This window comes from Crocuta crocuta, unplaced genomic scaffold, assembly GCF_008692635.1.
Source record: "Crocuta crocuta isolate KB4526 unplaced genomic scaffold, BGI_CrCroc_1.0 scaffold408, whole genome shotgun sequence".
NCBI classification, from domain to species: domain Eukaryota; kingdom Metazoa; phylum Chordata; class Mammalia; order Carnivora; family Hyaenidae; genus Crocuta; species Crocuta crocuta.
This window is the reverse complement of record NW_027527444.1, coordinates 961,821-987,101: the sequence shown is the minus strand read 5'-3', so window position 1 is coordinate 987,101 and position 25,281 is coordinate 961,821. Positions and strand designations below refer to the sequence as shown.

General features: G+C 44.2%; 2 protein-coding genes across 6 annotated transcripts in view; both read right to left on the bottom strand.

Moving 5' to 3' along the window:
• The window catches only part of GALNT11 (polypeptide N-acetylgalactosaminyltransferase 11), a 44,643-nt gene extending 30,440 nt beyond the window's left edge, over window positions 1-14,203 (bottom strand). The window contains exon 1 of one of the 2 annotated variants that reach the window (XM_077761203.1): window positions 14,182-14,203. The gene's annotated coding sequence lies outside the window, so the exon portion shown is untranslated. Of the gene's footprint in view, window positions 1-4,614; window positions 4,636-14,181 lie in introns of those variants that run through there. The other variant, XM_077761205.1, reaches the window with a different exon arrangement.
• Window positions 14,204-14,791: 588 nt separating this feature from the next.
• The window catches only part of GALNTL5 (polypeptide N-acetylgalactosaminyltransferase like 5), a 60,443-nt gene continuing 49,953 nt past the window's right edge, over window positions 14,792-25,281 (bottom strand). The window contains exons 8-9 of one of the 4 annotated variants that reach the window (XM_077761217.1): window positions 23,356-23,505; window positions 14,792-14,940 (exon numbers count right to left, since the gene is read on the bottom strand). In XM_077761217.1, coding sequence (XP_077617343.1) covers window positions 14,902-14,940; window positions 23,356-23,505 — 189 coding nt within the window. In that variant the 3' untranslated portion in view covers window positions 14,792-14,901. Of the gene's footprint in view, window positions 14,941-18,291; window positions 18,582-20,211; window positions 20,309-23,355; window positions 23,506-25,281 lie in introns of those variants that run through there. The other 3 variants (XM_077761209.1, XM_077761213.1, XR_013334412.1) reach the window with 3 other exon arrangements.

Here is a 25,281-nt window from a genome sequence, read left to right as displayed (position 1 = left end):
AGATAAACTGATCCAGGAACGTGAAAGGAGAGTTCGAGAGCTCAGCGATACAATCAAACAGAACAATATCCGTATCATAGGAATCCCAGACGAGGAAGAGAGAGGGAAAGGCACTGAAGGAGTCCTGGAACAAATTATACCAGGGAACTTCCCCAACCTGGGGAGGGAAGTAGATGTTGAAATCCAAGAGACACAGAGAACTTCCCTCAGACATAACTTGATCTTTACGACCTATCATAGTGAAACTGGCAAAATGNCCACCACAAGCATGAATCCCACAAACGACACAATGACTCTAAACCCATATATTTCAATAACAACACTGAATGTAAATGGGCTGAATGCTCCAATCAAAAGACACAGGGTAGCAGAATGGATAAAAAAAAAACAAAATCCATCTATTTGCTGTCTACAAGAAATGCATTTTAGACCTGAGGACACCATAAGATTGAAAGTAAGGAGATGGAGAAATATCTATCATGCTACGGGAAGTCAAAAGAAAGCTGGAGTAGTTATACTTATATCAGACAAGGTAGACTTTAAATTAAAGACAGCAACAAGGGATGAAGAAGGGCATTATGTAATAATTACAGATCCTATCCATCAGGAAGAACTTACAATTATAAATGTCTATGCACCAAATATGGGAGCGCCTAAATATTTANAGGCAGTCCTAAGAGGAAAGTACATTGCACTCTGGGCCTATTTCAAGAAATTAGAAAAAGCGCAAGTGCAAAACCTAACAGCTCACCTAAAGGAACTAGAGGGAGAGCAATAAGAGCACCTCAAGCCCAGAAGGAGAAGAGAAATGGTAAAAATCAGAGCAGAAATAAACAGTATAGAAATCAAAGAAACAGTTGAACACATCAATGAAACCAAGAGNTATCAAAAATCTCCCAACAAATAAGAGCCCTGGACCAGACGGCTTCTCTGGGGAATAATAACAGACATTTGNCACTGGGTGTTATATGGAAACCAACTTGACAATAAACTATTAAAAAAAAAATCCAGAAACTTGACAACACATTCTGATAATGAGGCTGTGGAGAAACTCTACGTGGTGTAGCTTCTATGCAGGGCAGTTTGGCAACATCTACTAACATTACATATTCATTTATCCTCTGACCTAGCATTTTCACTCTTAGAAATCTACCCCAGAGGGTAAAAAATAGGAAGTAATGTATATGAGTGAAATCACATGGCATTTGTCTTTTCTGATTTGTTTTGCCTAGCATTATACTCTCTAGCCACATCCATGTTGTTGCAAATGGCAAGATTTCGTTCTTTTTTATGGCTGCATAATACTCCATTTTCTTTATCCATTCATGTATCGATGGACACTTGGGCTGCTTCCATGGCCTGGCTGTTGTGAATAGTGCTAAGGACAGAGAGGAGTGNGTCCTAGGAGTGTAATTGTTGGGTCATAGTATAGTTCTATTTTTCATGTTTTGAGGAAACCTCATACTGTTTTCCCCAGTGGACACAACAGTTTGCATTCCCACTAGTAGTCAATGAAGCTTCCTCCCCACCCCCCCCCGCCATACCACATCCTCACCAACACTTGTTATTTGTGTTTTTTAGCCATCCTGACAAGTGTGAGGTGAGAGTTCATTGTGGTTTTAGTTTGCATTTCCCTGATGATAAGTGATGTTGAGTGTGATTTCACTACAGGACTGTTTGTAATGGCAAAAGCCTGTGAAGAATCCAATTGTCCATTAATAAAGAACTGGTTGAACAAATTAAGAAACATCCACACAATAAAACCTCTGCAGCTATAAAGAGGAAAGAAAAATGTCTCTATATGTTACTAGGATTTTATCACTAAGCTATGTTGCCGGGTAAAAAAAGTGAGATGGAGAAGAGAGTATATAGAATGCTACATACAAACCCATCTACATTCATGCACATAACTGCTTATAAGACAAAGGATGAAGCAAAGGAAGGACAAAGCGTAATACCAAGTTGGTTTCTAGCATTCTCCCATAAACCATAAAAAGAAAAGTTAACACCCATTAGGAGAGGGAGGAAATAGAAGGGCGAGGCAAGAATAAAAGGCAGACTTCATGTTCACAGGTGAAGAGCAGCCTTGCACTCCTATGCAATCCAGGAGACTAGAAGGATATGCATTCGATAATACGCAAGTAACAACGTAAGCACACACATGCCTTAGTCCGCTCAGAATCCGACGGATCGTTGCTGTTTGCATCTGCTGTCTCGTTAGGTCAGAAACGCTCCCCGGCAAACTATCTATGAGCCGAAGAACTAACATCGCAGCTCTCTCTCAGTTTAAATCCCAGCATCAGTTATCAATTACAGTGAGGGGTATTTCTCAACAGCACAGTCGTCTGAGCTAAGAAAACCCATTCTGAGGTGCTGTCCACAGTTGACTTCTATCAGCAAAGAACCAGCTACTAAATTATACTCCATAAAGTAGTCAAGTTACGTAACGTTCACTAGGACAGTGCCGTTACTCAATGTCAGTCTACAGATGATACTTTAAACCACTCGATTCATCTTCCAGCCAGGGCCTATTAAATGTACTAAATAATCCAACATTCTTTTTCTGAAAATCATTAAATAATCCTTAAGAAAAGGCTAATACTGGGAACACGGTAGAGCTCTATATGCCAGTCACCACGCAAGGTGGTAGGGATTAATATTTTAAGCTCTGCCACTATGTGCTAAAAAATCAGAAAATGCAGATAAGCAAAAAGTTAAAAAAAAAACAACTTAAGCGCTTGAAATCTCACCACTCCTAATATTTTGCTATATATTCTACTTATGTTTAATCTCTCACACTATCTAAAATGTTACGCTGTTATCAGCAATAACAAGCTGAATCAGCTTGTGGGCATCATAAATAATTTTCTGTCGACTTTATTTAAAACATTTTCTACAAAGAATATGTATGTCTTCAATAATTAAGGAAAAAACTTACTTAGCTTAACTTAAAAATATAAGAACTTTGGAGAGGATTAAATATTTTAAGGCTTTGAATGAAATATGGCCTTTCCTTTTAACCTCAGAAGCAAAAGGGATTTTAGCACATTAAGAGGAAAGGCTATTTTCATTCCATTAATGTGTCAAAAACTTGTGAATAAAATCTGGACACTGAGCAAATACGCTAAAAGCACAATTTGAAAACCGTTTTCCTCCACAAATCACTAACCGGTCTGAACTCGTCTGCCCAGCGTCCATCTTCTTTCGCTACAGGAGTATGGACACGATGCTCCCTACCGCGCACACAGTACAGCTGTCGCATTCCCTTGGCACAAAATAATTTCCATAATGGTTAATGAAGTTTAAAATGTCTATCTTTGCATGCTAAATATTTACCTTTCTGTAGCTTCTGGCTATTTTCTCATCGGTCTGTTCTATATTCCAAATTGTCGAAGAGCAAACATCTGCTAGCTTTTTCCATAAAGGAGACAGATTCATAGTTAACTGAGCTACGGTCATGTGGGTACAAATGCTGATTTATTTACAACAATGCCTTCCCTACGGACCTGCAGGAAATTACAAGGTGATGACAACAGAAACAAAAACACGTTATTTTTTTCTCCTTCCTTATCTGCCTGAAAGACTAGAAGAAAACCTTCACCACAAACATATTTCATAACTACGAGTAAGGTGATTATTGAATTAGGAAGGGTTCAGAGCAAATTCCAGACACCGTATGTTCCCGGGAATAACCCTCTGACCTCGCTCGGCCGTTCACGGCTCTCCTCGCTGAGAAGATCAGAAAGAAGAGAAACACGTGTGGGGTCTGTCCACTACCCTCCAGGGCAGAGGAAAGCCCCACGGGAGTGCTGATGGGAGAAGGAAGCAAACGTAACTAAACACTGAAGGAAAGGAAGCTAAAAGGACAGTCCGTATACAACGCGCGTGAACCGATCCTGGACACCTGCCTGGTCAGTGGCGACGGGCAGGCGAGGCTGACCGGTCACTTCCACAGCCGGTGTGATCACACGCCCAGGGAGGCAGGGGCCACTCTCCGTGGGTAAGACCATAAGGAGCCCGTGGCTGGAACCACGCGAGATGCCTGCGCAACACACATTTACTTCAAGGCATCATCACGTTCAAGACCTTCCTCACTGTATGTTCCACTACACGTGGGTAGGGTTTACTAGCATCGCTCATGTTTTCCTTAATTTATCTCTGACCCCACGTGTCTGATCAAGATCGACAGGCATGGCAGGAAATGCCATGGCAGCCTCTCGTGGGTCCCAACGGAAAGAGCCCATGTCAACACAGGGGTCATAAAATCCAATGCAGTCAGAAGCCAGGCGGATAAACGGGTGGATCAGCCAGGACATGTCCCCCACCTTCAGGAACTCAAAAACGGCAAAAGTCGTGCTGCTCAGTCTCGAGCCCGCCACGCACATCCCGAAAGAGGTGCAGAGAATGAATACCCAGTAACCATTTGCAGCCTCCACAATTACGAAAACTGTTATTTCTTGTTCCTTCTGTCCATAAGGAGAATTAAACCCAAAATACATCAGATGAAGACGAAATAGATAAACAGGGGAAAAGTTACTAGAAATAAGTGTTCTGAGATATCCAAATACCTAAGAACCTAAAACAGCTTTAAACCCACCCACCATAAACATGCACCTGTGTGTCCACAGTCCACACGGCCTTCTATGGCCAGCTTCGTCCCACGACCACAGGAGTATCAGCCGGGTTAGCTGCCCTCACACCACGCCTACTGGATTATTCTATTCTGCTAGCATGTGATGAACAGCCAGCAAGCGCGGACTCTCCTGTGAATTCTCTGACACCAGCATCGGCAGGTTTGAACCAGGTTACCCAGTCTGCAAGCACAAGGAAGCACAAGGCCAGGATTATCTTCCATACTGCTGATTTTGTATTTCAAGGTGAACAGGCGAGGTATCCAAATCGTGTGACAGAACCTTGAGCATTTTTCAGAAAACTCATTTCGAAGGACAATCTACCACCTCAAGAGGGTTAGAAAGCTGACACACCTACTGAACAGCGGGGCAAGCGGCCCATCTCCACTCCTGCCCCTCCGGCTGGGTCACCTGCAGGAAGGCACAGAGCCCACAGCGTCACCGGGACACCCTCTCGAGTCCCAGCAGCCGCACAGGTCTGACTTCCAACTGCCGGTCCCTGCCTCCCTGGCCCTGCGGCCCTTGTGCCCATACGGGGCGGCCCCAAAGGCATATGGGAGCGCGAAGCTCCCAGGGACAGCCGTCAGCAGGGCCTGGTAAGAGCACCCCGCTCCCTTACACGCGCGCCCTGGGCGGTAACTGACACACGTCTTCTCTGCTGGCTGTCAGAGCTCCCGTTCCGCACACCCTTACAGCAGAAAACGGCTTGAAATCCGTGCCCTTTCCCGGCTTTCTCTCTCCCCCTCACCTCTTCAATCCCCTACTGGTGTGTCCTGAGATTACCTCACAAATAAACAAGATGATTTAAAATTTTTATCTCAGGATTTGCTTTTGGAGAAACCCAAATAATAAAATCTGGTTTCCGCAGAAAAGAAACAGCTTGACAAATTCTTATACATATGAATTACGTATTATTTCTAAGTAGAAAACTTAATAAAGATAGGCCTTGTATAGCTTTTGTTGCCTATAAAATGCAAAATAATGCATACCAAAAGTTTTTCTGAAAAGCTGCCAGACGTTTTTATAGCTGCAAGAGAAGAACATGGGAAAGCAATAAGCTTTTTGAAGACAGCAAAGCTCTCAGGCAGTACAGCTTGAAATCATTATGAATCAAGTGATCAATACAAAATATCAAGCGAAGCCCGCATCACCAGGTCTCGGTACAGTGCCACCGTCCTGTGCCTCTAGCTCCCCAAGGACGGTCATGAGTTCCAGCCCCAACGTGGGAAGAGTTCACAGGCCATCACTCCCGTCCTTACAACAAGAAGAAGCTGGGCAAACCTGGGGCGCCCGGGTGGCTCAGTTGGTTAAGTGTCCGACTTCGGCTCAGGTCATGATCTCGCGGTTTGAGGGTTCGAGCCCCGTGTCGGGTCTGTGCTGACAGCACAGAGCCTGGAGCTGCTTCAGATTCTGTGTCTCCCTCTCTCTCTGATCCTCCCCTGCTCATACTGTCTCTCTCTCTCTTAGAAATAAATAAAACATTAAAAAAAAAAAGAAAAGAAAAGAAACTGGACAAACTGAAAAGCTAGGACTCTGGGACCACTGGAGAAATGAGGGTGCAGGGCATGACGCCACCCAAACCTAGAGACACACAGCCGGTCTCTTCTTACCCGGAGCAGAAGGTGCTGGAGCTGCACCCGGTGCCTCAGGCCGTGTGCCCGGATGGTGAGGGGCTCCGGGGAAGCCCTGGGGAGGCTGGCCCCACATTTGTGCCTCCAAGAGACCCCCTCTGACAGGGGAGGGGCACAGGAATCACTGTGACACACCCAGAACTTTCCCCACAGCAAAGGCATTTGCTTCAGGGGAAAAGACGTGCCAGAACTTTCTCCCCTTCGGGAAAGGGCACTCCTCCCACTCCTGCCCTTCTGGTCAAACCTAAGGGGGACAGATACTCCAGAAGGTCAAGGCTTCCAGAAAACAGACTGGGACCTCTACAGGGGGGATTGCTACCCCACTGCAAACACCTGTGATGGTCGTATCTGTAGATGACAGCACTCTCACCCTCGCTCGTACTTGGCCACTGCACCAAAGGGCCCCGAATATGACAAAGGTGAGGTTCAGGTCAAACAGCTGCAAGGCACACACTCTCCGGGGAAGGGTGCTCGGAAAATCCCAAGTCAAGAGGGCAGATGAAAACAAGGTCACTAGAAGAATCTGAGGTCTGGCATCCGTAGCTACAGCAAACAGAGCCAACCCCCCAGCCAGATGGCCATAAAGCCACACACCCAAGGTCTATTTACCCCAGGTGCTGTCACCTGATATTAGGTTCTCAGCAACAACAAATACAAAACACACCAAAAAGCAAGGGAGAGGAAGGTCTGAAGAGACACAGCAGTGACAAGAAGCAGACTTCAATGACGCAGATTTGGGGACATCAGAGAACTTAAAATACTTACACTCAACATGTTAAGGACTCTAATAGAAAAAAAAGACAACACGCAAGAACATGTGAAAAACAAACAGGGAGATGGAAACTCTAAGAATCCCAAGACTAAAGCCCAAGAACACTGTCACAGCAATGAGCATGGCTTTTGAAGAAAAGCAGTGAGCCTGAACAGAAGTCAACAGACACTTTCCATGCTTCGAGATGCAATGGGGAAAAATCAGAACATCCAAGGGCCATGGGGCAATTTCAGGAAGTATAACATAAAAAGTACTGCAATATCAGAAGAGAGAAAAAAGGAGCAGAAATATCTGAAGCAATAATGGCCAAGAACATTCCAAAATTAACAACAGACCTCAGGAAGCAGAGAGAACCCAAAGCAGAATAAATACCCTCAAAACTCTCACGTATATATGCTACAATCAGAAAACCAAAGACAAACAGAAAATCTTGAAAGAAGCCACAGGGAGGGAAAAGAACACTTTACCCAGAGAGGAAAAAGGGTAAGAATGACAGCAGGCTTGGGGCGCCTGGGTGGCTCAGTCGGTTAAGCGTCCAACTTCGGCTCAGGTCATGGTCTCACGGTTCGTGGGTTTGAGCCCCACATCGGGCTCTGTGCTGACAGCCAGCTCGGACCCTGGAGCCTGTTTCAGATTCTGTGTCTCCCTCTCTCTCTGACCCTCCCCTGCTCACACTGTCTCTCTCTCAGAAAGAAATAAAACATTTAAAAAAAAAAAAAAAAGAATGACAGTGGGCTTTTCATCAGAAATCATGCAAGCAGGAGACAGACTAAAATCGTCAAAGTGTGAAAGAAAAAATTCCCACCACCTTAGACTTCTACATCCACTGACTTATCCTTCAAAAATTAAAGAGAAATACCTTCTCGAGCATGAGCTGAGGAATCTATCACCAGTAGACATGCCTTGAAAGAAATGCTAAATTCTTCAGGCAGAAGGGAAATGACACAGGTCAGAAACCTGCATCTACCTAAAGGCCACCGGAGAAGAGAACAATGAAACGAAAATAAAATTTGTTTTCTTATTCTTATCTGACCTAAAAAAAAAAAAGTTTTCCAAGTAAATATATGTCACAATATACTGAGTGAACAAATGACAACTGGTAAGTGAATGAATGACAGCAACTTCACAGGAATGGGAGGGAAACTCGGGATAGTCTAATAAGGAACCTGGACAACGTCTAGCAATAGTGTTTCCTGAAGGCAGATTCAAACTAATTAGTTTACAATGGATACCGTAAACTCTACGGCAACCACCAAAAAATTTATTTACAAGAAGTACAACTGATATGCGGTGTGGAGGCAGATTAATGGTCCCCCGGAATATCCACACCCCAGGAACTGGGGTTTCTCATCACCTGACCTTATTTTTTATTTATTTTTTTAGGAAATTTTTTTTTTAATGTTTTATTTATTTGTAGGAGAGAGAGAGAGAGAGACAGCGTGAGCAGGGGAGGGTCAGAGAGAGAGGGAGTCACAGACTCTGAAACAGGCTCCAGGCTCTGAGCTGGCAGTCAGCACAGAGCCCGATGCGGGGCTCGAACCCACGAACCGCAAGATCATGACCTAAGCGAAAGTCGGACGCTTAACTGACTAAGCCACCCAGGCGCCCCAACCTGACCTTAAACTACAGAGATTATCTTGGATTATATGGGCGGACCCAGTGTAATCGCACAGCCTTAGACGTGAAGAGGGAGGTGGAAGAGAAGATCAGAATGATGCAATTTAAGAGGAGCAACTCGACCCACCGTTGCCGGCTTCCAGAAGGAAGGAATAATAATCTAATCCTATGATACCTGAGATTTGCTTCAAATCTACCAATAGGGATATATGACAGGTGAGGTTATAGACGAAAAAAGACTGGCCATTAACAAAAAATTTTCCAAAATAAAACATTAAAAAATATAGATTTATAGAATTTGGCATCTCTTTCAGGGCAGGTCTGGTGGTGACAGATTCCTCAGCTTATGTTCGAGAAGGTATTTCTCTTTAATTTTTGAAGGATAAGTCAGTGGATGTAGAAGTCTAAGGTGGTGGGATTTTTTTCTTTCACACTTTGACTATTTTAGTCTGTCTCCTGCTTGCGTGACTTCTGATGAAAAGCCCGCTGTCATTCTTACCCTTTTTCCTCTCTGGGTAAAGTGTTCTTTTCCCTCCCTGTGGCTTCTTTCAAGATTCTGTTTGTCTTTGGTTTTCTGATTGTAGCATATATACCTGAGAGTTTTGAGGGTATTTATTCTGCTTTGGGTTCTCTCTGCTTCCTGAGGTCTGTTGTTAATTTTGGAATGTTCTTGGCCATTATTGCTTCAGATATTTCTGCTCCTTTTTTCTCTCTTCTGATATTGCAGATATTTCACCTAAACAAAAATGTTCCTTGGACCCTGACCCCTACATTCGGGTGCTGGGCTCTGTATGTGTCTTGATTTCCAGGGGTTATCATGTGCTTACACAGTTCAGTCCTCACGAATTCTTTTTCATGGAGTCCCAGACCACAAATGCTGGGGCCTGTCCTTGGGAGTTTTGCGTATTTGCACCTATGAACTATTTTCTCCTCACTCCTGCTTCCTCACGTTCAACAGACGTTTCATTGGAGGAGAGCTCAGAATTTAGTTCTCTGACAGAACGTTCACACGCGAAGAGGTGTGGAGGGGCGAATACAGATGCAGAACAGTGAAAACGTAGCAGACTATGACACTCAAGTTACCATCTCGCTGCTCCAAGCCCAGGGGCTCCCAGCCGGGGGCTGAGGTCCTCAACGTCTGGGAAAATCTGTCACCCCCCAGGGTCGTTTGGCAAACGACTGGAAGTGGGTTTGGTTGTCACAACTTGAGGGACCCGACTAGCATCTGGCGGGGAGCAAAATGCTGCTAAACACCTTACAATACTCGGGACAGTCCCCACCAACAAAGAACGATCCGGCCCAAGATTTCAACAGCGCAAAGGGTGAGAAGCCCCGTCCCACTCTGTGGTGCTAGGTCTGGGGCTGGGACTCTCCATGTGGCATTTTTCGAACTACTAATAAATGAACAACTTGGAGGACTCTTTGAAATACATCTGGAAAAGTCTTCAGTCTCAATAATTAGTAAAGACGCGCAAATAAAAATAAGATCCTATTTTCTGAGTTAGCCAAGGTTCCTAACAATATTCACTTTAGTACATGTAGTTAAATAACACACTTATCGGTGATAAAATTAAACATTGCAAGGCCCTTTTAAAAAGCAATTTGAGGGGCGCCTGGGTGGCTTAGTCGGTTAGGCGTCCGACTTTCGCTTAGGTCATGATCTCGCGGTTCGTGGGTTCGAGCCCCGCGTCGGGCTCTGGGCTGACTGCTGGCTCAGAGCCTGGAGCCTGCTTCAGTCTCTGANCCTGTTTCAGTCTGTGACTCCCTCTCTCTGACCCTCCCCTGCTCATGCTGTCTCTCTCTCTCTCCTAGAAATAAATAAAAATATTAAAAAAAAAAAATAAAAAGCAATTTGAGGGGCACCTGGGTGGCTTAGTCGGTTAAGCGTCCAACTTCGGCTCTGGTCATGGTCCATGGTTCATGGGTTCGAGTCCCACATCGGGCTCTATGCTGAAGCTCAGAGCCTGGAGCCTGCTTCAGATTCTGTGTCTCCCTCTCTGTCTGTCCCTCCCCTCCAAAAAAATAAACATTAAAAAAAACTTAAAAAGCAATTTGAGGGGCGCCTGGGTGGCTCAGTCAGTTGAGTGTCCAACTTCGGCTCTGGTCATGGTCCATGGTTCATGGGTTCGAGTCCCACATCGGGCTCTATGCTGAAGCTCAGAGCCTGGAGCCTGCTTCAGATTCTGTGTCTCCCTCTCTCTCTGTCCCTCCCCTCCAAAAAAATAAACATTAAAAAAAATTTAAAAAGCAATTTGACAAGGGGACAGAAGCCTTAAAAATCTTTACTCCCTTTAGTCAATCATCTCACTTTCTTTAGGGACAAAAATCCTAAAGAAATAATAAATTGGGTAAAAAAAATTCAGGCATGTCCTAAACTGGAGTCTAAAAAGTGCTACAATAAAGATATAAGCAAACTATCGGGAAAGAAATATGGAGGAGAAAAAATGTTTGCATGGAAACCTTGAAAAAAATTTCTTTTAGCCGATATTTAAGTTTGGCTTTTAAAAAGTAAAACTTCAATGGCCAAATGCTGAAATATTTCAAGGGAAAAGTTCAAGTCCTGGAAAATCACAACATGTATTTGTTTTAGTTTTCCAAATAGAATATCAAGTAGAATTATTGGCTATATGAATAGATTGGCTGGGTAAGGCCAGTGGAAGGTAATTACTTCTAGGAGTAAAGGCTGGGGCTCTGACCCTGATGATGAGAATTAACCCGTTCTGGGGACACCTGCGTGGCCCAGTCGGTTAAGTGTGTGGCTTCAGCCCAGGTCATGATCTCACGGTATGTGAATTTGAGCCCCACATCAGGTTCTCTGCTATCAGCATAGAGCCCACTTTAGATCCTCTATCCCCGCCCCCCCCATGTGCTTTCTCTCTCTCTCTCTCAAAAAAAAAAAGAATTAACTTATTCTGCATGTAAAGGAAAGCTAACTAGTATCTTTAGGCAAATATATCTTAGGGAGAAAATTCCAGCAGCAGTGTATAAAATGGTTTGGGACGGGGCGGGGGGCGTTGGAATCTAGAACGAGGGACTCCAGTTAGAAAAATTCCAGTAAGAGGCAATCATGGGAGCTTCCCTCTACTTGCTAGATGAGATGCTGCATGATTCATGAATCGTTTAAAGCCAACTAGATCTTAAAAAAAGAAAAAAAAAAGGAAAAGAGGCAGTCACGAGCTGAGGAAGTGAGCGGTACGGAGGATCAGAGGCAGAACCATCTGCGCTTGTCCACTTGACAGGACCTGGGTCCCCAAGGGGGAGAGGGAAAGAAAACACCTCCCAGCTTTCAAGTCTTGGTGGCAGGGAACATGGAGAACAGGTCTGGGAGGATTACCAGAAGACGCATTTTGGCTTGGATACGTTGCACTGGAAAGGACACGTGATACAGAGGTGTCCCTAGCTTGAAATGCAAATTTAAGCCTCAGAGCGAAGTTAAAAACAGAGCACCAAAACTTCAGTTCAAGTTACATGGAAGTAACAGCAGAAGAGGCTGTAAGTAGTCCAGAGCCGAAAACGGATCAGAGAGCAAGCACTGAGCCTCTGCGGACACGCAGTTAACAATCGCGTAGAGAAGGATGCTTACAAAGGACAAGAGAACGATCGTGTCACGATCAATTTACAGAGGCGTCACGACGACTTACAGAGGTCAAGGCAGCAGAAGTTGAGGTGGGGCCAGCAGATTTAGCGATAGCAAGGGCACAAAGGTCCTAAGAAAGCAGTTTTAAAAAGGGGAAGGGTTTGGGGCGCCTGGGGGGCTCAGGCGGTTAAGCATCTGACTTCAGCTCAGGTCATGATCTCGCGGTTTGTGGGTTCAAGCCCCGCGTCGGGCTCTGTGCTTACAGCTCAGAGCCTGGAGCCTGCTTTAGATTCTGTGTTCCCCTCTCTCTACCCCTCCCCCACTCACAGTCTCCCTCCCTCCCCCTCAAAAATAAATATTTTTTAAAAATGTTTTCTTAATGTGAAGGGTTTGTTAGTTCCTCAAAAAGCCAAACACAGATTCATCACAGGCCCCAGCAATTCCACTCCTAGGTATATACCCCAAAGAATAAGAAACATATACATGTAACCTCATGTTCATAGCAGCACCATTCACAGCAGCCAAAAGGTGGGGGACACAGCTCAGTGCCCATCACCAGAGGAATGAATTTACCGGGACACGGCCAAAAACCTCAGCCACAAAAAGGAATGAAGTCTAACAGATGCTGCACCATGTAAGAAATCTAAAAACACGTGAAATAAGCCAGACAGATGTTGTAGGAGATAAAAAGGACCAATATTGGATGACTCAACTTATACGAGGTATCTAGAGCGGTCAGATTCAGAGAGGGGCCGGAGGGGTCTGGGGGAAGGCAGAAATGGGACGTTACTGTCACAGAGTTTCTGTGTGGAGTGATGACGACTGTTTTTGGAAATCATTGGACGGTGTGACAATACTGTGAATGTACTCACGCAGCTGAACTGGGCACTTAAATACGGTTCTAATGATAAATCGCATGTTTAAAAAAGTTTTCAAGAGGTTAAAAAAGTTTAAAAAAACCAATTAGAACCCAAATTGCAAGGAACAAACAGCACAACATCTGTCAAGATGTGAAGTGTGGACTACTCTCTCACCACCTTTAACTTGAAAAGCTCAGCTGATACATATTGAGTGTAGGAGGTTTTCTTTTTCCCATTTTTCTAAAAGCGGATTAGATTTCAACATCCAGTACTTCCGGATAATCGGGAAAAAGAGAGTGGAGGAAACACACACACACACAAAGTCAGGTCTAAACCATGATTTGGGGGAGGAGAAAGACACCTCAATATCCCGGTGCAAAATAATACTGTGAAAAGCACTTTCAGGGGCGCCTGGGTGGCTCAGTAGATTAACCTTCGGCTCAGGTCATGATCTTAGGGTTCGTGGGTTCGAGCCCCACGTCGGGCTCTGTGCTGACAGCTGAGACCCTGGAGCTGCTTCACATTCTGTATCTCCCTCTCTCTGCCCCTCCCCAGCTTGCGCGCTCTCTCTCCAAAATAAACATTAAAAAAAAAACCACATTCCAAGTTATAATTTCATTTTATATTTGGAAACCTGACTAACCAAACAACTGCTTTCATAACACAAAGTAAAAAAAAAAGAACGCTGAGCCGGTCTTCTCTGATGGTTAAAANAGTTATAATTTCATTTTATATTTGGAAACCTGACTAACCAAACAACTGCTTTCATAACACAAAGTAAAAAAAAAGAACGCTGAGCCGATCTTCTCTGATGGTTAAAGAAGAAAAAAAATCAGAGCATGTTAATATTCCTCAAAGGACGCACCCTATCAGAACTGGGGGGCAGGGACTCGGTATTTTTACATTCTATCACCCAAACTGCATGGGTTTCAGGAATGTAGTAAACTGCACAAGACCAACAACCCAATTTCTCTAGCGAGTATATTGCAAAGAAAAGGAAAAGAGAAAGTAGAGGCGCATCAACCAAATCCCACTTGGTCAANTCTGGGGGGAATGCGGGCGACCTGGACCCCCGTGTGTGTGGGGGGGGTACCTGGGCGGGCGCCCTCTGCACCCCTCCCCTCTGCGGCGCTCCCGGCTGNCCACGAACCGCGAGATCATGACCTGAGCGAAAGTCGGGCGCCTAACCGACTAAGCCACCCAGGCGCCCCATGGGCTTGTACTTTTAAAAAGAAGTTCAAGTTCAGTTGTGATAGAAGAAATGCGCGTGCGAGTGTNGTGCTCTTCCCAGAGAAGAGGCGGAAAGACCGCGCGCGCTGGTGGGGGGGTGGGGGTGCGGAGGTGCCGGGCTCCCGTGCGACAGCGGCCGCAGTGTCCCTGGGGCTTGTGACATCTGCTGAATCTTAAGCCCCTTGCGGTCGAAGTCTGCGTTTTACCCAGATCACGTGATTCACATACAACCTGAAGCTTGAAGTCGGTGTGGCGGGGAACGGTCGTGCCGGAGCGCTTCCATTACTCCCTTCTCCCCCACCCCCTCATAGCATCAGATGCTTCAATGCTTGCCGTTCTGATGGGTCTTCAACGGATTTTTTTCCTAGCTGTTATTCTAAATGGTTTGAATGGGTGTGTGTCCTAGTCTATCAAATTAATGTATAATGGTATAATTCTAGCAATTGAGGTTTGGGGATAGCTCCAGTTTTACCCTTGTGAAGAATGACGCCAGAATGCTCTTTGCAGCGTAACATCGTGGTTCAACCCAGAGCCTTCGAGACTGGGTGGATTCTGCTGGTGTCTGGGCCGTGTTCATTTGTCCCTACACGAAGGTACCAGATGAAATCCAGGATGACCTCAACTGTGAATTTCAGAGAAACGATGTTTTGGTATAAGTATGTTACGAGGAATATGCGAAATATACTTCTAATAGAATATTGCGTATCGATAATTTATATTTCAAATATAGAGCATCCTGTCTTTTTATTTGCTAACACTGGCAACCCCAACCCTGGACAAATCTAACTTTGGTTTTCTCATCTATGAAATGGCAGTAACAGTAGGGCCTATCTTAGAAAGCTGTGTGAGTGAAATGAGATCATCAAGGAAGAGTACTTACCACAGAGTATGGAACATAACGGGGACTCAGTTTCACGCAGGTGTGTGTTAGGATAAATTCTTAGACGTATGCTTTAGTTAACAGAACTCTCAGGCTTATTTTAGGGCTTGTCTGAGCATTTGATGATCCCAAAAACTGTTTTCAGAAAAGCTTTGAGAGGGTTAGCAGATATTCCTCAATTAGCTCCAAAACATAAATCAGATTTTCAAGTTTCCACATTAAATAAAAAGTTGCCACCTACAGACTAATGTAGATTTCCTTTCAATTACACCAACTACTTGGATTCTGAGTTTTGGTGAGGGTTTTTGTTTGGTTTTTGTTTTCTGGTTTTTGGTTTTTTTGAGAGAGAGAGAGAGGGAGGGAGAATGAGCACATGTGGAGAAGGGGCAGAGGGAGAGGGATAGAGAGAATATTAAGCAGGCTCTATGCCCAGGGTAGAGTCCACCCGGGGGCTTGATCTTACAACCGTGAGATCATGACTTGAGCCTAAATCCAAGCGTCAGATACTTAACCGACTGAGTCACCCATGGGCCCTTGGATGTTGATTCTGATTTCTATTCCACAGTTGACTGAAACAGTATTCGAAAGAACTTGTTTAAGCAACATATGACATCATTTCCAAGACCAATCCACATTATGTAGTACCTGACCAACATTTAAATTAGAAAACTAAGACAATATTAGGCTCATGGCTCTAAGAGCATTTATTTATTATTTTTGGGAGGCAAAGATGACAATTACAACATCCTCCTTTTTGCTTACCAAAGAAAACAATTATTATCAAATTTCTTTTTTTAAATTTTTTAAATGTTTTTATTTCTGAGAGAGAGAGAGAGAGAATGTGAGCAGGGGAGGGTCAGAGAGAGAGGGAGACACAGAATCCGAAACAGGCTCCAGGCTCTGAGCTGTCAGCACAGAGCCCGACGCGGGGCTCCAACCCACAACCATGAGATCATGACCTGAGCTGAAGTCGGATGTTTAACCGACTGAGCCACCCAGGCGCCCCCTATTCTCAAATTTCAAAACTAGAAAAAAGTTATTTCAAGATGATGCTCTGTACTTATACTAGAATTCTTTTCTCCTGCCGAAGATTTCTGTCTTGTACTTTACACCAATTTTAATAGACTTGTGAGTTTATTATAAGCGTTTCTATTACTTTCTAGCAGCAGGGAAGGTATAAAAATGGGCCAAGAATATAATTATAATGTGGTGCTTATTTTGTGTTGCCAGATTGACTTCTTAAAGGCTCAGTCAAGTTACCCTGGCCATCCATACTATTTGAGCCCAGGTTTCCCAATGTCTTTCTGCCAATAGATTTATAGAGTATTTTGCTAAAATACGTATGTATAAAGAGATTACAGACTGGTTCTTTCTTCTTTACATTATATAGATTATTCCAAAGACTACAAGCTCCATGAAGGAAGGCATGTTTTCCTGCGCCCTCACCTAGAAGGATATCTAGCCCTAGATAACCCCTCAATTATTCTTTAAAATTTGTTCAGTGTTTTATTTATTTGAGAGAGAGAGACAGCATGAGCAGGGGAGGGTCAGAGAGAGAGGGAGACACAGAATCTGAAGCAGCTCCAGGCTCCGAGCTGTCAGCACAGAGCCCAACACGGAGCTTGAACCCATGAACCGTGAGATCATGACCTGAGCCGAAGTCAGACGCTTAACTGACTGAGCCACCCAGACGCCCCAATAACCCCTCAATTATTGATCGAGCACAATAGATAAATTGTTCCTGCTGTAAAAACTAGCTTATATTTCTTCAGCGTAGGCTGGGCTTAGTGATCTGACCCTAAGCCTCCCCCGGTCATTTTATTCCTTTCAATGTGATCTTCCCCTCCTTTTCTCATTGTCTTCGTGAATTAAATATGTTTCCCCTCTCTAGCCACCTTCACTAGGGTGAACACAACAGCCATCCGTCTAACCCAAGAGAAGTACTGTAGACATGTGGGAGTGTGTTGACACAGGGTAGGTAGGGAACCTAGCTCCTTCTTCCCCTAATCCCAACGGGCCTGAGCCAGAACATAGATCATCAGCAAAGCACCCAATGCAAGAAGCGTGAGGAGAGCTGGAGGCCAGAGCCATAGGAGGGGAGAAATATGAACAAGGCAAAATCAGAAGCAGGGCAGGGGGGGCTGTCTCCAAGTGACAAAGGGACCAGCAGGCACAGACAACAAAGCTGGCCTAGAGAACTGGACTGGGCCACCAAGGCGAGTGGACCGGACATCTGGAACTCAGGAACCCAACCAAACAAGGACCCAGCACCCAAATCTACACTGGCAGCAGGAGGGAAGTAAAACACAGTTGAGCCAACATTGGCACGTATCAACCGAGGCTCTCCATGAACGTCTTTCTGAGAAGGCCCCCAGCCAAGTCACCTGTCTAAATTTTTTTTAATGTTTTTATTTATTTCTGAGAGAGAGAGAGAAAGCGTGAGCAGGGGAGGGTCAGAGAGAAAGGAAGACAGAATCTGAAGCAGGCTTCAGGCTCTGAGCTAGCTGTCAGCACAGAGCCCGACGCGGGGCTCGAACCCACGAACGGTGAGATCATGACCTGAGCCGAAGTCGGACCCTTAACCAACTGAGCCACCCACACGCCCCCCAAGTCACCTGTCTAGAGTAGGAATGCACAAAGCCCCCAAGGGTGGGGAATCCCCAGTGGTCTAAGTGGTCAAATTAGCAAGTTTGGCAAATTTTGGAGACAATACACTTCACTTCCATCAACTGTGTGATAGTTTTCCCCGTGTGACAGTGTGTATTTTCTTTTTTTTTTAAATATTTTTATTTATTTCTAGGAGAGAGAGAGAGACAGCGTGAGCAGGGGAGGGTCAGAGAGAGAGGGAGACACAGACTCCGAATCAGGCTCCAGGCTCTGAGCTGGCTGTCAGCACAGAGCCCGACGCAGGGCTCGAACCCACGAACCGCGAGATCATGACCTAAGCGAAAGTCGGACGCTTAACCGACTAAGCCACCCAGGCGCCCCGACAGTGTGTATTTCTAATGTTCAAGGTTTTGCCAGCCCAGAAATTCAGTGGCATATGTAGCAAAGGATTAAGAGCTATCATTAAAGCAAGATAGAAAAGCACTCTTGTTTGAGAGCAGCCTGGTTGTATTTCTTACTGCATTTCACGCAATTTCATGGTGTTCCAAACTTTTCTCCTCCATGTTGAAGACGTGGGGTTTCTTTTAACCCGTTATTAACGAAAACGATTTGTTTCTGTTTCATCTGCCGCCCTCTGATGTCTCCAATTCTGGGAAGACATTATCCAAGTACCACTGAAATGATCTGCAACCCAATCGTTCCCTTAATTCAACACGCTCGCTAATGTTTCCATAGGCAACAAATTTCAGATCAGGTCTTCTTAAAAAAAACTGCTCCTAAATGGAAATGGAGAGTAATTTCACAAACCAAACAAATTGTTGGCAATCAAATCATATCTAACACAGCAGTATATATTTTCATCACCTGAACTAAAAACAAAACAAAACAAAACAAAACCCAAACAACAAGACATCTTCCATTTCATCCCTACAGCGAGGACAGAGACACGTGTGGAACCTGGGATTCACTCACTCTGCACATATTTGCAGGATGTGTGGTGAAGAACCGCGACACAGAGGGGGTGTCAAGGGATCCAGGAAGGCTGGGTCCTGCTTCTTAGGAACCCCCAAATCACAGCCACCTATTGTGGTATATCCCCTTTCCCTTACTCTCTCAATATTCAAGGAAAACTCTCATTCCCTGGTCCCAATCAACTCTTCAGTGGTTTCAGAAGTGGGAGATGGTATAGTGGCTTAGGGCAAATGGACTGTGGGGGGAGACAGGCTGGGTTCCAGTCCTCGCTCTGTCATTTATCACGTGACCTTTGCCCCTACCCTCATGAGGCAGTTGCGAGGACTGGACACTTTAATACGAATGGAGCACTGGGTAAACAAAGGCTGGCACCTACTGTCATGTCGGCATTGGCCATTATTATCGCACCTGGCTGGTCTTCTACACGCTCTGGATTTAAGACAGTACTAAGTACGAATGTCTAATGGGTTCAATCTGCCCTATATTCAAAGAGATATTCTAAAGAGACCAAAGCTTTCTTGAAAGCAGAACTCTTGTATTTTCATCTGTGTTTCCTAGTGCCCAGAATACAGTAGAGTGATAGTCTTGAACAAGAGAAGGAACTTGCTTGTCCAAGTTAGTGTGTTATAGGCATGCCATGTTGGGCTCTGCCTGGGGATCCCTTGACCACTGTCTCTGCCATCATGTCTTGCCCCTCCTAGTTCCCAGAGCACGTTGGCTCACGAGATGGACCTGAGGGTGGTGAGGGGGTTGTCATTTGGGAGCAAAGGCAGGGAAGAGCTTAGGCAACATTTTGTGCGAAGCCCTCTCTTGTCTCACGTCACTCACTAAATTTCCCAGTGTGCAGGGTCGTAGAATCCGTTGATTTATGCCAAGCATTATACGTTTTTTAAGTTAGATGGACCTTTTTGTCACTATATCCTCTGTGAAACTCATTAAACTACTGAGTCCTAGCTGTGTTCAAGTCAACTGTTCAAATCTGCGGCTAGAGTTCACAGGAAAAAAAATCAATAAACATAAAAATAAGCTCAAGATCTCTCATAAATAAATGCAATTGAAGGGGCACTTGGGTGTCTCAGTCGGCTGAGCGTCTGACTTCAACTCAGGTCATGATATCCCAGTTCTTGGGTTCGAGCCCCTCGTTGGGCTCTGTGCTGACAGCTCAGAGGCTGGAGCCTGCTTCAGATTCTGTCTCCCTCGCTCTCTGCCCCTCCCCCACAGGTGTGTGTGTGTGTGTGTGTGTGTGTGTGTGTGTGTGCGCGCGCGCGCGCGCTCTCTCTCTCAAAAATAAACATTAAAAAAGTTTTATAAATGCAATTTAAAAATAATGAGACATCATTTTTAGCTCATCAGATTAAAAGAAACATAAAGCTTAATTAAAACCCGGGCTGGAAACGCTTTGGAGAGACCGGTATTTTCACATACATTTGGTGACAGTGATTGACAGTTTGGATATTATTCGTCAGGATATATAATGTGCCCTCTCTTGGCCCAGCAAGTCCATGTTTTGAGATTTATTCCAGAAATATATCTGCACAAATGTAGAAAAAGATAGCGTAAAGCTGGGGCGCCTGGGTGGCTTAGTCGGTTAAGCGTCCCACTTTCCCTTAGGTCATGATCTCGTGGTTCATGGGTTCGAGCCCCGCGTCGGGCTCTTTGCTGACAGCTCAGATCCTGGAGCCTATTTCAGAGTCTGTATCTCCCTCTCTCTCTGACCCTCCCCTGCTCACGCTGTCTCTCTCTCTCTCTCCAAGAAATAAATAAAATATTAAAAAAAAAGATAGCGTAAAGGATGCTCATTTCAGCAATGTTAAGGGTTTTTAAAAAGGTGAGATATTCAGAATGCTTATTACTGTGGGGGGGCAGCTATTTATTAATAGGATCAATTTTAGGAGATCCTTTCAAAGGAAATATTTAAGAGAATGATATGTTCATATGTTTGGATTTTATGAGACTGATGTGTTACCTACTGCGCTAACGAGGCACCTTCGGATTTTAAAAGACTTTGAAAGTATGTTTTCAAAATATACTAACAAGTGGAAAACATAGAACAAAATAGTGTGTGACTGTAGTTAGATAAAAAGATTTACACTTGGGTGTGTTAACAAGAAACTGAATTTTCGTGATTACTAAATTTAGTGACTTAGAGGTTGCTAATTTAAGGATTACTTCTTAAAGCTGTAACAATGAACTTAGAAAGCTTTTCACTTAATGTTCTTTCCATACTGTATGACTTTTAAACATGAGTAAGTTTTACCTTTTTACAGATAATTTTTTAAAAATAAGGAGATATATTTCCTGCAAAAATTGCATGAAATATAAATGTGCAACTTAATGAGTTGTTGAAAAATCAACCCCAGGAATGCTGACTAGGTCAAGAAATGGAACATAAGCGCCATCCCAGAAGCTCCCTACCTTTCTCTTCCTAAGCGTGTCCTTTCTCCTGGGTTTGCTGTTGTTGTTATTTACTTAAAATTTTTTTTAAACTTTTTTTTTACTTTTGAGAGACAGAGCACGAGTAGGGGAGGGGCAGAGAGAGACACACACACACACACACACACACACACAGAATCTGAAGCAGGCTCCAGGCTCTGAGCTGTCAGCACAGCTTAATCCACTGAGCCATCCACAGGCACCTCTCTGCTGGTTTTAAATGCTATCTTGATTAGGAGCACGTGGGTGACTTGGTTGCTTAAGTGACTCTTGATTTCAGCTCAGGTCATGATCTCAGGGTGTGTGAGACTGAGCCCTGCATTGGGCTCTATGCTAACAGAGCAGAGCTTGCTTGGGATTCTCTCTCTCTCTCTCTTTCTCTCTCTCTCTCTCAAAACAAATAAATAAACTTAAAAAAAAATTAGGGGCACTTGGATGGCCCAGTCAGTTAAGCATCCAACTTTAGCTCAGGTCATGATCTTGCAGTTTGTGAATTCGAGCCTCATGTTGGAGTTTGTGCTGACAGCTCAGAGCCTGAAGCCTGCTTCAGATTCTGTGTTTCCCTCTCTCTCTCTCTCTGCCCCTCCCCTGCTTGTGCTCTGTCTCTCTTTCTCTCTCTCAAAAATAAACATTAAAAACCTTTGAATGCTATCATGGTTATGTATTCATGTCTTTGCTTTTCTTTTTAGCTTTGCTATCTAATTATGAATACATAAATTATATGGCTTAATTTTACTCATTTTTAACTTATATAAATGGAATACAATCAGTATATATTCTATTGTGTTTGGCTGCTTTTTCCCCCATTATGTCTTTTTTTTTTTTTTTTAGGTAAGCCTCATGCCCATTGCACTGTGTGCACTCCAATGCAAGGCTCGAACTCATGACTATGAGATGGAGACCTGAGTCACGATCAAGAATCGGACGCTTTACCGACTAAGTCACTCAGGCATCCCTGCAGTCTGTCTTCAGCTTTACTCTACCGTTGTATGTGTGTCTACAGTTGGTTAATTTTCATGGCTGTATAGAGTTATATCAGCTAAATATAACACATGTATCCATTCTGCTCTTAATGAATATCTGGGTTGTACTTTGGGCTAACAGCAGTCGTGCTGTTTATAAACATTCTTGTTTGTGTCTTCCGGTTGCCCCAGAGCGTGCCTTTCTGTGGCGTGTACACGGACCGGAATTGCTGGACATGGGCTACTCATGATCTTTACTTGACTTTGCCAAACTGTTTTCCGAACTGAGTTTGTAATAATTAATACTCTCACCAGCAGTGTGTGAGAATTCCTGAATTCCTGTGTTTGCCAGTACTTGGTCTTATCAGACTTTAAACATTTTTGCCAAAGTGGCTATGTAGATATACCTCATTGGGGTTGAAAAGAAAGAGTATTATTACTTTTATAATTTAAAATAATAAAGAAATATTAGACTAAGAGCTATAATATAGCACATATAATATCACAGAAAGATTCTTCCATATTTCTCCCCATATCTCTGAAATGAGGTCTTGTGGGGGTTACTGCCGTCTATGTTTGTGCATGGGTCCTGGAGGGACAACTTTCTGGTTCAAATGGGGCCACGGCTACGTGTTCTCTGTATGTGCACCCTTTTAGGTCCTGGCTAGGGGCTGAAGCCTTGGGGAGATGCATAGATGAAGGGGTGTGGCTTTGATAGAGAAATTGACTGTCGGTAGGAGAGAAGCAGTGAAGGTTCTCACATTTTCCCCAGATCACAGTAGCTGCACACTTGGGAACTTGGTTATGGAGGAAGAGAATCTAAAGAATTGCCTGTGGGGATGGGAACAGGGGGAGATGTTTGCTTCAGAGGGGGCGATCCTTGGGGGGGCAGGGCAGGAGGTAAATCAATCAGGGCCAAAAGAACAGAACAAACTTCCTGTGTCGATTAATTTACGTCTGAGAAATTTGAGTTTCCCTAGAAACTGAATGAAAAGTAGCGTTCATGTGTAGTGGGTTCGAATGAGCTAATTGAGAATAGGGTCTGGGGAAGGTGGATGAGCGGTTGAAGGTGTGCCGCTAATTTAAGGACACTTGTTATCTGGAAAGGCGGGATAGGTTCCCTTATGCCAAGCTCCGTTCTGTGTTCTTGCTCGTCTTTACAAATCAGAGACATTTCCCTCACCTTGTATTCATCCAGCCAAATGTGCACCAATCTGAGACTGTTATATGTCATGGCTTTTGTAAGCTCAGGTTGATTAGGAGGGCGATGCTTACTGACATGTCCCACCCGCGAGCAGGGGAGTATGAAGAGTTGCCCTCCGCACATCCAGATCTAGACAAAAACAGAAAACATTAATGTATGTTTGCTGGTACGAGGCAACTGCTATTTTTTTTTACGAACATAGCAATAGCTAACATTTCTTAAATTGTTTATTTAATCCTAACAGTCCTATAACATAGGTCCTATGATTATCCCCATTTTACGGATAAAGAAATGAATACAAACGTTGGTAAAGAAGTTTGTCAAGGGACACAGAGCAGCATTTAAGTTCAGGAAGTCTGGCCTCCGAGCCAGCACTCCAAATACTAAGTGACTCTGTCTCCTTCATATATGATCAATTCTGATGGTGCTTAGGTAGAAAAGTGGCAGGCTATTTTTGTCCTAATTCTCAAGGATATTCTGAGAATAATTAAGTATCGCTGGATGTCAGCAGGTAAGAAGAGAAATACTGATCATGGCTAAATTTGATGATTCGTGTTTTCTGTTCTTAACACACTTTATGACATTTAATTTTTAAACCTTTATTATTTTTGAGAGAGAGAGAGAGAGAGAGAGAGAGAGAGGAGGGGGCAGGAACAGAGAGAAAGGGAAACATAGAATCCTAAGCAGCTCCAAACTCTGAGCCATCAGCACAGAGCCCGACGCAAGGCTCGAACTCACAAACCCTGAGATCATGACCTGAGTTCATGGCTTGAACCCTTGAACTGTGAGATCGTGACCTGAGCCGGATTCCAGAATCGGATGCTTAACCGACTGAGCCACTCAGGCGCTCCTTTAACACTTATTTTTAACAAACTTTTTACTACACAAAAGTAAAATGTGACCATTGAAAAATCAGCAAATGTAGAAAAGCACACGGAAAAAAATAAAAGTCACTTCTCATACTAACAATTTGTAGGTTGCTGTTTCTCCAGGTCCTGTGTTCTCACACACATATACACAACATTGAGATAGCTTGTGGCTTTTTTATTTAAAGGTATGTGAAGTTATGGGGCGCCTGCATGGCTCAGTCAGTTAAGTGCCCGACTTCAGCTCAGGTCAAGATCTCGCGGTTCACGAGTGCGTGAACCCTGCTTCGGGCTCTGTGCTGACAGCTCAGAGCCTGGTCCCTGCTTCGGATTCCGTGTCTCCTTCTCTCTCTGCCCCTCCCCTGCTCACAGCCTGTCTCTCTCAAAAACAAACAAACAAACAAACATAAATAAATAAGTTATGTGAAGTTATGGGGCACCTGGGTGGCTCAGTTGGTTAAGCATCCGATTCTGGAATCCGGCTCAGGTCACAATCTCACAGTTCATGGGTTCAAGCCCCACATCAGGTCCTGCAACATCAGTGTGGAGCCTGCTCAGGATTCTCTCTCTCTTTCTCTGCCCCTCCCTTTCTCTCTCTCATAAATAAACATTAAAAAAAGGTTGTTATATGAAGTTATTTTAAAAGTGTTGTATTGGGGCGCCTGGGTGGCTTAGTCGGTTAAGCGTCTGACTTTCGCTTGGGTCATGATCTCGCGGTTCGTGGGTTCGAGCCCCGCGTTGGGCTCTGTGCTGACTGCCAGCTCAGAGCCTGGAGCCTGTTTCAGTCTGTGACTCCCTCTCTCTCTGACCCTCCCCTGCTCACGCTGTCTCTCTCTCTCTCCTAGAAATAAATAAAAAAAAAAACATTAAAAAAAATAAATAAAAGTGTTGTATTGTCTGGATATTTGGGTAGTTTCCAATCCTTAATATTATCTAAAACACAAAGAACGTGCCTATAGTATAAATCTGGCGCACACCATTTACATATCTCACAGTATATTTGCCATGACTTCCTTGTTTACTCTAATTCAGAGATCCT